This window comes from Crotalus tigris, unplaced genomic scaffold (assembly GCF_016545835.1).
Source record: "Crotalus tigris isolate CLP2741 ecotype Arizona unplaced genomic scaffold, ASM1654583v1 scf7180000017601.7605149639:7615979, whole genome shotgun sequence".
NCBI lineage: Eukaryota > Metazoa > Chordata > Lepidosauria > Squamata > Viperidae > Crotalus > Crotalus tigris.
In genome coordinates this window covers 5,992,516-6,006,853 of record NW_024096505.1, presented here as the reverse complement: position 1 = coordinate 6,006,853, position 14,338 = coordinate 5,992,516, and the positions used below count along the sequence as shown (strand labels likewise).

Sequence of the window (14,338 nt, the reverse complement as noted above, 5' to 3'; positions counted from 1 at the left end):
AAGAGGAAGGAAACCTTCGACCTTCACACTAATTGGATGATGTGATAGATGATGGCTAATTTAGGGAGGGAACATGCTGATAATTTAACTCCTTAGAGGAAGAGAACTTAGATCTTAGCATCCCTCCATTATGCCTGTGCCAACATCTTGTAACAATCAATGATTTTTAGGAAAATAAATGCCTGGAAGTTCTTTGAAGTGTTTCATTAACTGGAACCATAACACAGCCCCTGCGATTCCCCAGCCAGCCGAATCATTGGACCCACTGGCCAGGAAGATGAGCCGGAGTCCAGGCTGCCAGGAAGGAAGAAGGAGATTCAGCAAAGGTAGGAGAGGAGAGCCGCCTCCTGGGCCCAGCGCTGGCGGCGGCTTCCTTGCCATCCTCTTCCTCCTCCCCTTCTTTCTCCTACTGCCCCCAAGGCAGCTCGGGCAGGCGCCAGGGCAAAAGGGGTGCCGGGGGGAGGGTGTGGGAAGCAGCCGGGCTGGCAGAGGGGCTGACGGGCCACGCGGCACCAGCTCCCACCATGGCTCCATCAGGTGGGCAGAAGGCAAGGCCAGGCAGTGCTGAGTCTCAGCTGGGGCGGCGGCAGTGGTTTTCTCGCCCTTCTCTCCTTCCTCCTGCTGACCCCCAAGGTGGCTCAGGCTGGCACAAGAAGGGTGCCTGGAGGGAGCAGCCGGGCTGGCAGAGGGGCTGGCAGGCTGCGCAGCTCCAATCCACACTGCAGCCTGCCAGAATGAGAGAGACAGAGAGAGAGAGAGAGAGAGGGGAAAGAAACGGGGAGAGAAAAGAGAAAAAGAGGAAAGAGGAAAAGAGAGAGGGGGGAAAGAGAGGAAAGAGGGAGAGAGAGAAGGGAGAGAGGAAAGAGGAAAGAAAGAGGAAAAGAGAGAAAAAATAGAGAAAGAGGAAAGAGAGAAAGAGAGGAAAGAGAGAAAGAGAGGAAAGAGGGAGAGAGAGGGAAAAGAGAGGAAAAAGGGGGAGAGAGAAGAGAGGAAAGAGAGAGGAAAGAGAGAAAGAGGAAAAGAGAAAAGATAGAGAAAGAGAAAGAGAGGAAAGAGAGAAACGGGGAGAGGAAAGAGAAAAAAAGGAAAGAGGGAAAGAGGAAAGAGGGAGCAAGAGAAGAGAGGAAAGAAAGAAGAGAAAAAGAGAGGAAAGAGAAAGAGGAAAGAGAAAGAGGAAAAGAGAGAGAGAGAGAGAAGAGAGAGAGGAAAGAGAAAGAGAGGAAAGAGAGAGGAAAGAGAGAAAGAGGGAGAGGAATGGTGCTTCTCCAACCAGGCTGGGCAGAGCCGGTGGAACGGCCTTCCTGCCCCCCCTCCCCAGCCAGCTGGATGGGGGGTTGAGGGTCACCACAACATGAGGAACTATATTAAAAGGTCGCGGCATTAGAAAGGTTGAGAACCACTGGTGTAGAGCTACTGCAGAGCTACGGGACAATCAAGGAGACAACGGACGACACGATTACTGTACAGCTGCCCCGCAACACGCACTCCCTGCCGTTCACACGTCTAGCACCCCTCACCCGCGCGAGAAAAAGAGTCCGCGACTATCTCGCCAAGCCCATTACCTCTTTGAGGCCCCTCTTTTATTCTCGCGGGAGCGGAAACGTCGATTGCTAAATCCTACAAATAAGGGTTCCCTGAAAAGGCAACTGTCAATTGGTCGACCCAGCCGTCACTCGAAGTAAAGGCGGGACCATACGGCAAGGATCTTCCATTCAGACTTACCTTGAGCGTTTCACGGCTTTGAGTTTCTGAATTAAAATGACTACATTTCCCGGTACTCTGCGTAACGCGAATCATCTGGTTTCAGTACGCAGCGCCTCTCCAATTGCTGAAGGGTGGAAAAGTCAGAGTGGACACGTGAAAATCCGAGTGCTTTGCTTTGAATGGTATTCGAGATTATGTGTGCTTTTTCTGATAGAAAAATAAGAAGTTTTAATGACTTTCCTGGGGCTGGAACCTCAGCCCTATACCTTTTTCTTAGATCGTTTTTCCACATTCACTACTGCTAATTTTCGTTCGTTTTGTAGCCGTAAGAATACGTACAAACTCAAAATTCCCTCAGGCATCTTATAAATCAGCGCTTACAGCGATCAATTGGCCGGCATTTCCGCCTTCCCTACTGGTGAAAGGGGGTGTCCGTCATTTAGAAAAGGGGCGGGATCTCTGGCCGAACGAAAACGCGGTTGGCTGCCCGGGGATTGGTCTCTCTCCGCGTTGCGCAGTAATATGTGTGTGCGCGAGAGAAGAAGCCGGGAAGGCAGGTCTCTTCCCCCTCCCCCTCCTTTCTCCCCGAGACGGCGGTGACTCTAAAGAGGCGGCGGCGGTTAAAGCAGCAGCAGTAGCAACGGCAGCGGGCGCGGGAGGGAATGGTCCGTCTCGCGGAGGCAATGGCCTTTGCTGCTCAGCCGTCTGCCCTCCGTCCTGGCCGAGGTTGCGAGGAGGACACCCGAGACCGATAGATATGAGGTAACGGCAGGGAGCGGAGCGGAGTCGGGCTGTGGGAAAAGGCTTAATTGGCGGGGAGAGCGCAGGGGTCAGTCGGGGGAGGTGAGCGCAGGCGCTTTGAGGAGGACATCCAACCCCGTCCCCAACGTTTTTCCTACTGCTCTTTCTCACGGCTGCGAGGTTGGGGCCGCAGAAGATTTCCCCTTCTGCCTCCAGAGATCCACCCCTTTCTATTTCTCCGAGCCTGCTCCTGCCTGGCCGGATTGGTTTCCCCTCTGATTGTTTCCAGACTCGCCTTCTGTCTTGTCCTCTTTCCTCTTCGCCTGCTCTTCATCGCATCAGCCTCTTGGCTGGCGTGATCCTGATCCGTGGACAAGTGACCCCTGTCGCACATGGGGAGTTTTTTGCTGGGGGCCGTGATTGCCTTTTATATATATAAATCATATATCGCTAGGGACGATGCGGGTGTGGGTCTCGTTTGAAGCCTTTTGGCTCCTTAGTACGGAGGGGGGCGGAATAGATGCGAGGAGCGGAGCCAACAAGGGTGTGTTGGAAAGACGGGCCCTGTTCTCTGTGCATGGCTTGTGGCCAGTTCGGACAAGCGAGTGCTCTGCCTTGTCTGTGAAAGGGTGTCAACGCCTCTGTTCCGTGGCTTTATGAATCAGCTTGTTTGTACTGTATCAGTTTTGATCAACTCCCCGGAAGATTATGTAGTAACACAGACCAATACACTGGATAAGCCTCCACGACTACAGTGCTGGATAATCCATGAAATGTTGCCCCTGGCAGCCATGGCTTATTGAGAGGAATCTCATTTACATTAGGCTCTGACATTTTCTGGCAAAACAAATACTAGTAAAAAGTCTACATCTTTGCATTTGCCTGGCCTTGCACTGTCTGGTACTATCTCTTTGCCCCCAGCCTGTGTCCAAGAAAGTTATCTTTTTTTTTTTTCCTTCTCTAGTTAAAATGCTTCAATGCATTTTGTGGCCAGATTTGATTTAGAATCTGTGTATTAAAAATGAGAAATCCCAGATAGCTAGTTGAATGGTAATATCTGATGAATGAAAGGCACTGCAGTGTATCCTGTGCTGAATATAGTTCAGTAATTAGAAGATGAAATGCCAGAATTTATGACATTAAATAACCATGGTATGATTTAGCATAGGGATGCAGAACATCTTGTTGCCTCTAGTTTAAGAATTATCTGTTTCTTCAGGAATCTAACTTTCCTGTTTTCTTGGAACAGACAGAAAATATGGCATCAGCTGCATTAGAAATTAAGTCAGTTTCCTTCATGTGTTAAGTTATTGTTTCCCATTTTTTTCAAAATCGTCCTCCCGGGGAAGTTATCTTTTATAAAAATCTTATTTCTTGTACTGTTAAATTGAGTGGAAACTAGATACAGAATAGCATACAGAAATTAGGCCTGGTTTTGCTTCAAAAATGAAGCTTGAGAGGCAGGATCTGGCAACTTTCAAAAGTACAAAAGGTTAAACACGCAATATAAAGAAATCCATTAAACTGCATATAATGTAACAACATACTAAAATTAACCATTAGGAAAGGTTAAATGTAAAATTTCAATCAACTTGCCAGAAGGTAAAAATAAATACTGTATACCGGTAATAAAACTGAACAATATTAAATTTGAGCATAAATTATAAAAATAAAACTTAAAGCAAGTACAAAGAGTTGCTGTTGGTCTTAAAATGGAAACAATTCTTGAATAGAATTCTAGATGATGCACTTGAAGGCTAAAAAGCTGTTACATCTAGCAATTGCCTTACAATTGCTAAGAGCTTTTTAAATAGTTTTAATTATATTTGAGTAAGATTTATAAAAATTTATTGTAGACCATAGTTATCCTTTCTCAATCTGAAACCCAAAGTATGTGTTGAACAAACTTTGTTTGGCTGTGTCAGCATTTTTATCCTTGCTGGTTGAAATCTATGGTGCTTATAGTCTGAAATATTTATAGTAATCCAGATTAGAGCATTCTGATTTTGCCTCCTTCTATAGTAGTCTGTTTAGGATTGGAAACATTGTACTCTGTATTTTAAATGGGCCTTTAAATTGGATACATGGTGCCTAACTGGTAAAATTAGCAAAAGCTGCTCCATGCACTGAGTTTCAACTATTTTATTGAATATATATCTTGCCTCTCCAATCACAGCTACTCTTCATAGTTAATAGAGTATGAATACAAAATCCAGTAAATTTACAAAGACGTCAATAAGATAAATTTACAAAGTCAATAAGATGAATTTAAAACAACTTCAAATACTGTAGGAAGCTTTTCATAAGGCAGTCTCAAAACTCAGACAGGATATTAAATTTGGCCTTTCAAATAAGATGGATTATATATATAAAACCTTATATAACTTTCATATAGTTGGTATTTCCAACAGGGTCAAATTATATAAAGTTTTATGAATAGGTGTTTGCTGATTCGTTGTTTGATTATATTTTCCAGAATCTTCTCAATACCTGGGAAGATTCTGGAAAAGATAAGCAAGGAGTCAATGAACACCTAGAGGCAAACAAAGTCATTACCAAAAGCCAACATGGGTTTGTCAAAAACAGATCATACCAGACAAATCTTATTACATTCTCTGACCAGGTGACAAAATTAATGGACGAGAGGAATGCTGTGGATATAATTTACTTGGACTTCAATAAGGCATCTGATAAAGTAGACCACAACCTACTACTTGATAAGATACAAAAATGTGGGTTAGACAGCGTCACCACCAGATGGATTCGTAGCTGGCTGACTGGCCGTACTCAGCGTGTGATCCTCAATGGAACTGCAGCTACATGGAGGGAAGTGTGAATTGGGATGCCCCAGAGCTCTGTTCTGGGCCCAGTACTCTTCAACATCTTCATCAACGATCTGGACGAGGGGATAGATGGGGAACTCATCACATTTGGAGACGACACCAAGCTGGCAGGAATAGCCAACACTCCAGAAGATAGTCTTAAGATACAGCAGGATCTTGACAGACTTGAAGATTGGGCACTATGTAACAAAATGAAATTCAATGGTGAAAAAAGTAAGGTTCTACATTTAGGAAAGAAAAAACAAATGCACAGGTATAGTATAGGTGTACCTTGCTCAGTAGTAGCAACTATGAGAGGGATCTCAGAGTCCTAGTGGACAATCACTTAAATATGAGCCACCAGTGTGCTGCAGCTGCCAAAAAAGCCAACACAGTGCTAGGCTGCATTAACAGAGGGATAGAATCAAAATCACGTGACGTGTTAATACCATTTTACAATGCCTTGGAAAGGTCACACTTGGAATACTGCATCCAGTTTTGGTCACCATGATGTAAAAAAGATGTTGAGACTCTAGAATGAGTACAGAGAAGCGCAACAAAGATGATTAGGGGATTGGAGGCTAAAGAACGGTTGCTGGAATTGGCTATGTCTAGTAGTTTAATGAAGAGAAGGACTAAGGGGTGACAGGATAGCAGTGTTCCAATATCCCAGGGGTTGCCACAAAGAAGAGGGAGTCAAGCTGTTCTCCAAAGCACTTGAAGGCAAGACAAGGAACAACAGATGGAAACTAACCAAAGGGAGAAGCAACCTAGAACTAAGGAGAAATTTCCCGACAGAACAATTAATCAGTGAAATAACCTGCCTCCAGAAGCGGTGAATGCTCCAACACTGGAAGTTTTTAAGAAGAGATTGGACAGCCATTTGTCTGAAATGTTATAGGATTTCCTGCCTGAGCAGGGGGTTGGACTAGATGACCTCCAAGGTCCCTTCCAACTTTATCATTATTATTATTACTATTTCTACTACTACTACTACTATTATTGTTATTATCATCATCATTATCATCATCATCATCATCATCTTCCTGAATTGTGTCTTGAAATAGAAACATAGGAAAAGACCTAGTGGTTCATTGAGACTGCCTGTTGGGTTTTTTTTTCTTTTTAATTTATGTATTATTTTTACTGTAATTATTTTTATTTTATTTTTTAATTTTTGTCACATGATCTTGCATTGATAATGCTGTTGAGATGTGTGAGTAATTTGCCAACTAAGCCTAGCCCTGATCAATAATTTAAACACCTTTCAAAAGCAGCTCCTTATAGTTCATGTTAAAATGTGAGAGTCTGGATGAGGGTTTCTTTTTTAAAAGAAACCAATCAGGGCCTATTTACTTATTCGTTTAAGGGATAACAAATACTTTAGGGCTGATTTCTAATCATCTTTTTGCTTTTCTGCTTTATATGAATTAAACATGATTTTTTAAGTATTATTGGTATTGTGAGATTATTTTAAAATTTGTGAACACACTGGGCTTCTACAAAAAGAATAATATAGAAAGTATAGAAAAGTAGATATAGAAAAATAAAAAAATTCTGGGCAGTCGTATTTTAGTTGTGTTTTTATCATATTTACTGGACATATTGTAAGTTTCTCAGAGTTTTTTGGGGGCTGAATGGCCTTAACAAATCCAGTAAATAAAAATAAAATGTAAATACTCTGTCAAGCTAAACTTGAATTGTGAACCCTACCATACAATTTTGTTGAGAGCATATCAAAGTGTTTTTACATTTCTTTGTTTATGTTTTTGAACTTTCCAGTCTAACAGCTCTGGTGGTCCCTTCCAAATATTACCAGGCTTGATTCAGTTTAGTTTGAAAGTCCTGACATAATCAATCAGTTCTGCCAATTGAGATGTTATCATGTACATTTTTATTTTAGCTAGATCTGTGCTTGAGGAATCAGGGAAGAAAACACAAGTATGGGATATCTGCTCCTTTTCTGGGTCAAATTTGCCTTTGCCCTATTATGCTGAGCCTCCAAAATGCAAAGGATACTTCCCTTTGGGCTTTGGTTCTCTGTTGCCTGCAAAAGCCAAAGTCTCTCTCTTTCCAGTTTTGCAAGCATAATTAGGGTTAAGTACCATATTTATCCCAAACACAACAATTCTTCTGTCACTTGCAGGAAAAAAATCATACAAGTTGGCAAAAATTTGGTGCAGTGTTCAGCTTCTTTACTTTATGAACCTTGAGTTGACAGTTTTAGCAGAAAAGCTTCTCTTTCCCACATGATACACATTTGTGAAATGTGTTTTTTTAATTGTTGGAAGTAATATTCTAAAAAAGGGGAAGACCAGGAGAGAATCTATAAATGTAATAATTAAATCTATCAATAATCCTAAACTAAAGACATCTGTTTAGTACTGTTCAAAGTTATTATGTTGAAAAAAGTGACTTTTGATCAGTACTCTCACTTATAACCATCACAGTATCTCCATGGTCATGTGATCTCAATTTGGGTGCTTGGCAAGGACACATATTTACTATGGTTGCAGTGTCCCAGAGTTGCATGATTGCTATTTGCAACCTTCCCAGCCACTTACAACAAGAAAAGGTCAGTAAGAGAGGTTGGATTCACTTAATGAACTCAGCAGAAAAGGTTGTAGAATTGGGCACAGTTAGTTGATTAAATGACTGTATTGCTTAGTGACAGAAGTTCTTGTTCCCATTGTGTACAGGAACAAAGCGTGGCAGTGATAGGTATAAATATCAGTTTTGAGTGTGCGTTCATCTGTATTATAATGAATGATAGGATATCTAAAATTTAGTGTATTACTGATTAGTAGGTATTAGCATATTACTGATTAGTAGGTATTAGTAAAACATTAATGTCAACAAACCTCTGCTTCTACTTTAGACTTAGTGGAGTAAATTATTGTGGAATTCTAAGATAAATTTAAGTACTAGATGCAACATAAAACTACTAGATGCAATATAAAAAAACATCCTGAGTCTGCACATGTCCTTCACCAAATTGCACACTGCCATCTTGTGATGCTTCTGAGGCTTTCCAAAAGATTGCAGAAAGGCTGTGCCAACACTTCTCCATTTGCACACTGCCTTCTTGTGATGGTGGCAGGGTTGATGGAGTGCAGGGTAGGGACGGCTTTATGCTATGGCACAGGGGTGGCTGGCTGGCCATGATGTGGATACTGAGGCAGCAATTCTCACTGGCAGTGGTGTTAGGATGGCATTGGGGCTGATGTAGAGGCCTGGGGAGACCGTAGCCAACTGATACTGCTAAAGGCCCTGGGCCTGTATTTCAGCCCCAGCATGTCTGATGTTGCGACCTCCAGCAAGTGCTGCTATGCATGGCAACCAAAAAAGCAGAAATGGGGAAAAGATAGGCAAATGATGGTAGTTGAAACTGGTCATAAGTGCAGGCAGACTGCCAATCATCTGAATTTTGATCATGTGACTGGGGGACTGCAATGGTTCTCTAACTTATCCTGGTTGGTGGTGTTAAGTGAATTCCACCAGTTGTTAGCCAAGAACCCACCCTAATCCTAGCCATTCTGGCCCCTCTTAGTGGGACTAGTGAAATTATTTATGAAATTATTTACAGATCACCCCAGGTTTGCCTTTATTCTGAGTCTACTGAAAGAAGGGGCTACCAAAAGGGAAACGCTCCTTGTTGAAAGCAAAAATCAATTACTGAATAATCACCCAAATTTCATGCAACGATTTGTGATGATCTGGAAAGGAGAAAAAGAACAAATTGGTAAATTCACAAACTAAAGAAAGGTCATTGTATAATTGGTGTGTATATACTGAATTTCCAGACACTTTCAGGGATATGGAATGGCATAAATTAGCTTTGACTAGTTTTGGAAAAGACTTGCTGACAAATTGAGAAATGAGTTGTTGGCATACAAGAGAGTTTGGAGGAATTGTTCCAATGTTGTGTCGTTGTGTCGTAACTGATGGGCAATTAGAGGAGTTGAGACATGGAGGAAAGAATAAGGGAAAGAGCTTTTATAGCCTCTCTGCACCCAGTTCTCCCCTCTGTAGTCTCCTTGGACCTGAACACCAGAGAAACCATTCAAATAGAAACCCGCAGCAGAAACAGACAGACTTAGGTTTGTGTTGCTACTGTACAGCCCTCATATACATAGCCAAGACTTCCACGGCTAAAATACCAGTTGCTAAGTGCCCACCTGTGGAATTGCAGGCCATGTAGCAAGCAAATGCCTGAATTGCTTCAGAACATTATCTTCAGGAATCTTGGCAGGCTTCTATGATCCCAACAGCTTGGCAAGGGAGCCCTCAGACGATTAAGAAGAGCTCAGGAAATTAACAACAGACTGCTGCATTTTATAATCTATGTTACTCTTCATGTACTCTGAAGCTTAGAAATACAGTGGTGCTTAAAAATTTGTGAACCCATTTGAATTTTCGATATTTCTGCATAAATATGACCTAAAATGTTTAAGCCCTCACTCTTTGGGGTCCCATCCCCTGGTTATTTTAATGAGCGGGTTCGTTTGAAGATCATTTTATTTTCAGAAGGTCAGCTCTCTATTACTGAGTAGAGGGCCTTGCTCTGTGCGGTTCCAGGCTATAAATGCACTCTCCCAAAAATCCTTTCAATATTAAGGAAAATAGTGAAAATCAGTATCTTTCGAGAAGCTTTATAGCGTTCATTTCATTTAGATTTTAATGATGCAGATTTTAATATTGATTTTAATTATATATATTTTTTATTTTATAACTTTTATTTTCAATTGCTATAAGCCACCTTGATGATTTATAAATAGAAAAATGGGGTATTCATTTAATAAATAAATTACATCTTGAACTTCTGTCTAAAGGCTAGTTAGAGAGGCTGGGGAGAGTGACACTTCTGGATGACGGGTTAGGGTTCCAGAGATGCTGAGAGCAAATGCCGTGTTGGTTGTAGGAGGTTTGATGTACGTGGCTGGATGGAGGGATCCCCAGGTCAGAAAGCTAGAAGGCCAGTGTTGGGAAGAGGAGGAAGATTCTGAGAATTCAGAGTGAGTTGCAATATTCAGGTGGTGATAGGTAGGGGATATTTCAACAGGAGTCAGAGGGTGGGCAATTGGCAGATAAAATTGATCCCAGTTGAATGCCAACAATGGGACAAGTCCTGTGGAGATGCCTGGGGAGCAAACTTATTCAGTTATCTGGGAACAATTTGATCCTGTTGAATCTGAGGAAATGGACAGGTTTCTCCAGACTAGAAATACCAACACCTGGGAATTAGATCCATGCTCTTCATGCTGTCAGGACTGCCCCCAGAAGTGGCATGTGAATGGGCGTGAGTGATGGTGAATTCTTTGCTGGAAGGGGTGTTCCCAGTTCACTTTAAGGAGATGCTGGGGTGCCCTCCCCTCTTTCCTAGATCCTACTGTTCTGGACAATTTTTAGGGAAAGTGATGGCACTACAATTCCAGAAGATTTTGGATGAAATCGATCAGGACTTTTCAACCAGTGGTACGGGTACCACCTGTGGTACATTGGCACCTGGCAAGTGGTACGCGACCATCCTAGAAAAGTAGCAGGGGAGGGGAATGAGCTGAACCAGTGGCAGCACCGCACAAGCCTGAGCGAGAGATGGCTGCAGCTGCAGGGCTGACAGGGCTCAGTGGAAGCGCCAGGATCAGTGCCGCTTTCCAGCTGATCGGCGCTTCTTCGGGGCTGTCAGGGCTCAGTGGAAGCACCAGGATCAGCACCAGGCTCCAGCTGGAGCTCAATGCTGATCCTGGTGCTTCTGCTGAGCCCTGAAGAAGTACCAATCAGCTGGAATGTTGCAGCATCTCCAGGGTCTTGTGATTTACATTCAGATTCTTGGCAACTGATTCATATTTATGATGGTCACAGTGTCCCAGGGTCATGTGAAGTGACCAAAACCTGCTGCAACCACTTAGCAGACGGGGAATAAAAACCAAACACCCCCCACCCCATCCCCGCTGCCAATCCTCAACAGAAATGCTCACAACAATGGAAACCTCGGACAGGAGGAAAAGTGCAGGCAGGCGGGCAGGCAGGTGTCTTGCTTGGCTGTGGCTTGGGGGCACTTTTTTCAGTGCCATTGTAACTTCGAACAGTCACTAAGCAAATTGTTGTAGGTTGGGGCACAATTTTGTGCAAGTCCATCTCCTTCCTCTGAGGCTGGTCCCAGTCGCTGTTGATAGAGAGGGAGAGGTCCAGTCCTCAGCCCCTTTTTGGTAGGGTGCTTCAGGGCTTAGTGACATTTAACATTTACATAAAACTGCTGGGTAAGATCATCCGTCAGCACAGGATGAGCTATCATGAGCATACTGTACAGTGATACATCTCTGCCCCAGTGAATGAAATCATGCTGTGATGTTCTTTCGCAATGCCCGAAGGCTATGGGTGTCTCAGTGGGGATCAACAGGCCGAACCCTGGTAATACAGAGTGGCTGTGGGTGTGGGGTTCCTTTGGAGGTTTATTATCTTTGGTCTTGGATGGAGCAGCATTGCACCAGGCAGACCCAATGCATAATCTGGGGATTCTCTTGGACTCATGACTGCTACTTGTGGCTAGGAGGGCTTTTGCTCAATTACTTTTGAAACCTACTTGACATGAAGCCAGGTTATCACCCTAAAAGACCTGCCACCTTTTAATTTTATAATTTATTTTATCTTTGTTTTTATTTGGCTCCTGTTTTACTGGACTTGATAGATATTGTGTGCTCATATAGTTTTAATGCTTTTATCTGCATATCTGTAAATCAGAGTCATTCTGAGAGTAAGATGGATAGTATCTAAATTTGATGATAAATTAATATTATGTAGTATGGATTTATAAGATAAAGATGTTCTGACAGGATTACATTTGTAATTATTGTATGGTATAATGTACATTTAATTAGATGCTGAAAATGGCTTTAAAGAGATTTCTTGGCAATCACAATTTCTAAATATCTGTCTTTACACAAAGGGAAAAAAACAGACCAACCTATCAAAAATAGTGCCATAAAAAACAAAATAGAAATGCAAGTTAAGATAGGCAAGAAAATGGTAAGCGAACACCTGTCCAGCCTAGACGAGTTCAAATCACCAGGACCAGATGGATTACACCCAAAGATTCTCAAGGAACTGGCAGATGTGATCTCAGAACCACTGAACTATATTTTTCAAAGATCCTGGAGCACTGGGGAACTACCAGAGGACTGGAAAAGAACTGATGTAGTTCCCATCCTCAAAAAAGGAAAAAAAAAGGACCCAGGAAATTACAGACCTATCAGCCTGACCTCAATACCTGGGAAGACTCTGGAAAAGATAATCAAACAACGAATCAGTGAACACCTACAGGCAAACAAAGTCATTACTAAAAGCCAACATGGGTTTGTCAAAAACAGATCATGCCAGACAAATCTTATTGCATTCTTTGACCAAGTGACAAAATTAGTGGGCCAGAGGAATGCTGTGGATATAATTTACTTGGACTTCAGTAAGGCATTTGACAAAGTAGATCACAACCTATTGATAAGATAGAAAAATGCGGGTTAGACAGCATCACCACCACATGGATCTGTATCAGGCTGACTGGCCGTACTTAGCGTGTGGTCCTCAATGGAACCGCATCTACATGGAGGGAAGTGTGTAGTGGGGTGCCCGAGGGCTCTGTTCTGGGCCCAGTGCTCTTCAACATCTTCATCAATGATTTGGACGAGGGGATAGATGGGGAACTCATCAAATTTGGAGACAACACCAAGCTGGCAGGAATAGCCAACACTCCAGAAGACAGGCTTAGGATACAGAAGGATCTGGACAGACTTGAACACTGGGCGCTATCTAACAAAATGAAATTCAATGGTGAAAAAAGTAAGGTTCTACATTTAGGCAAGAAAAAACAAATGTACAGGTATAGTATAGGGGGTACCTTGCTCAATAGTAGTAACTGTGAGAGGAACCTCGGAGTCCTAGTGGACAATCATTTAAATATGAGCCACCAGTATGCTGCAGCTGCCAAAAAAGCCAACACAGTGCTAGACTGCATTAACAGAGGGATAGAATCAAGATCACGTGAAGTATTAATACCACTTTACAATGCCTTGGACGAGGGGGGACATGATAGCAGTGTTCCAATATCTCAGGGGCTGTCACAAAGAAGAGGGAGTCAAGCTATTTTGCAAAGCGCCTGAAGGCAGGACAAGAAGCAACAAGTGGAAACTAACCAAAGAGAGAAGCAACCTAGAACTAAGAAGAAACTTCCTGACATTAGAACAATTAACCTGCCTCCAGAAGCGGTGAATGCTCCAACATTGGGAATTTTTAGGAAGAAACTGGACAGCCATTTGTCCGAAATAGTGTAAGGTTTCCTGCCTGAGCAGGGGGTTGGACTAGATGACCTCCAAGGTCCCTTCCAACTTTAACAACATCATCATCATCATCATCATCATCATCATCATCATCATCATCATTATTATTATTATTAAAGTAGGTTTTCCTTTTCCTAAAAGTTTACATTTTGCATTGGCATTATTTATCCAATCACTCAATCATATGTGGATTACCAGTACGGGGTTTTTTAAAAAAAATTCTGTGGTATCATTACAAATCCCCTCATTCTTGAACTTGAGTCAAGGGATTTCTACCAAGCTCACAGTTGTAATGTAGCTTTCTTAATTTCTTAATCACCTTTGGAAATTGTTTCTTAACTGCTTTTCAACTATTAGGAATCTCTGGACCAATATTTTTTATAGCACCAGGTGAGTTTCCTTCAATCCTTAGCAAAATAAATTTTAGATACAAATTTAAGGACTGTATATTTTTTAATAAACAGCAGAAGGTGATTAGAACTTTGATGTTGGAAGTTATAGACTAAGGGCTCAGATGGATTTATGAGTAAGATTTTGAAACTGTAAGAATCCTTCCTATGGGAAAATGCTGTTGTTTTGAATGTTTAAAACAAAACATGATATGATGGGACTTTGAAGCTTGAACACAAGAGGAAAACAGAAGGAACTAAAAATTACAATTAAAAAACAACGTTTAAATTTGACCTATTAATACAAAATGGAGCAAAATACTTTTACAGTGGACATATTGAAGGTTATTTG

At 42.2% G+C, this 14,338-nt stretch overlaps 2 protein-coding genes across 5 annotated transcripts in view; one reads left to right on the top strand and one right to left on the bottom strand.

The window, feature by feature from the left end:
- The window catches only part of CRYZL1 (crystallin zeta like 1), a 28,102-nt gene extending 26,054 nt beyond the window's left edge, over nucleotides 1-2,048 (bottom strand). Inside the window, exon 1 of one of the 2 annotated variants that reach the window (XM_039318841.1) lies at nucleotides 1,723-2,048. In XM_039318841.1, the coding sequence (XP_039174775.1) occupies nucleotides 1,723-1,797 (75 nt within the window). In that variant the 5' untranslated portion in view covers nucleotides 1,798-2,048. Of the gene's footprint in view, nucleotides 1-1,562; nucleotides 1,654-1,722 lie in introns of those variants that run through there. The other variant, XM_039318851.1, reaches the window with a different exon arrangement.
- A 147-nt stretch (nucleotides 2,049-2,195) lies between these two features.
- The window catches only part of ITSN1 (intersectin 1), a 95,129-nt gene continuing 82,986 nt past the window's right edge, over nucleotides 2,196-14,338 (top strand). For all 3 annotated transcript variants that reach the window (XM_039318803.1, XM_039318767.1, XM_039318785.1), the window contains exon 1: nucleotides 2,196-2,466. The gene's annotated coding sequence lies outside the window, so the exon portion shown is untranslated. The remainder of the gene's footprint in view (nucleotides 2,467-14,338) is intronic.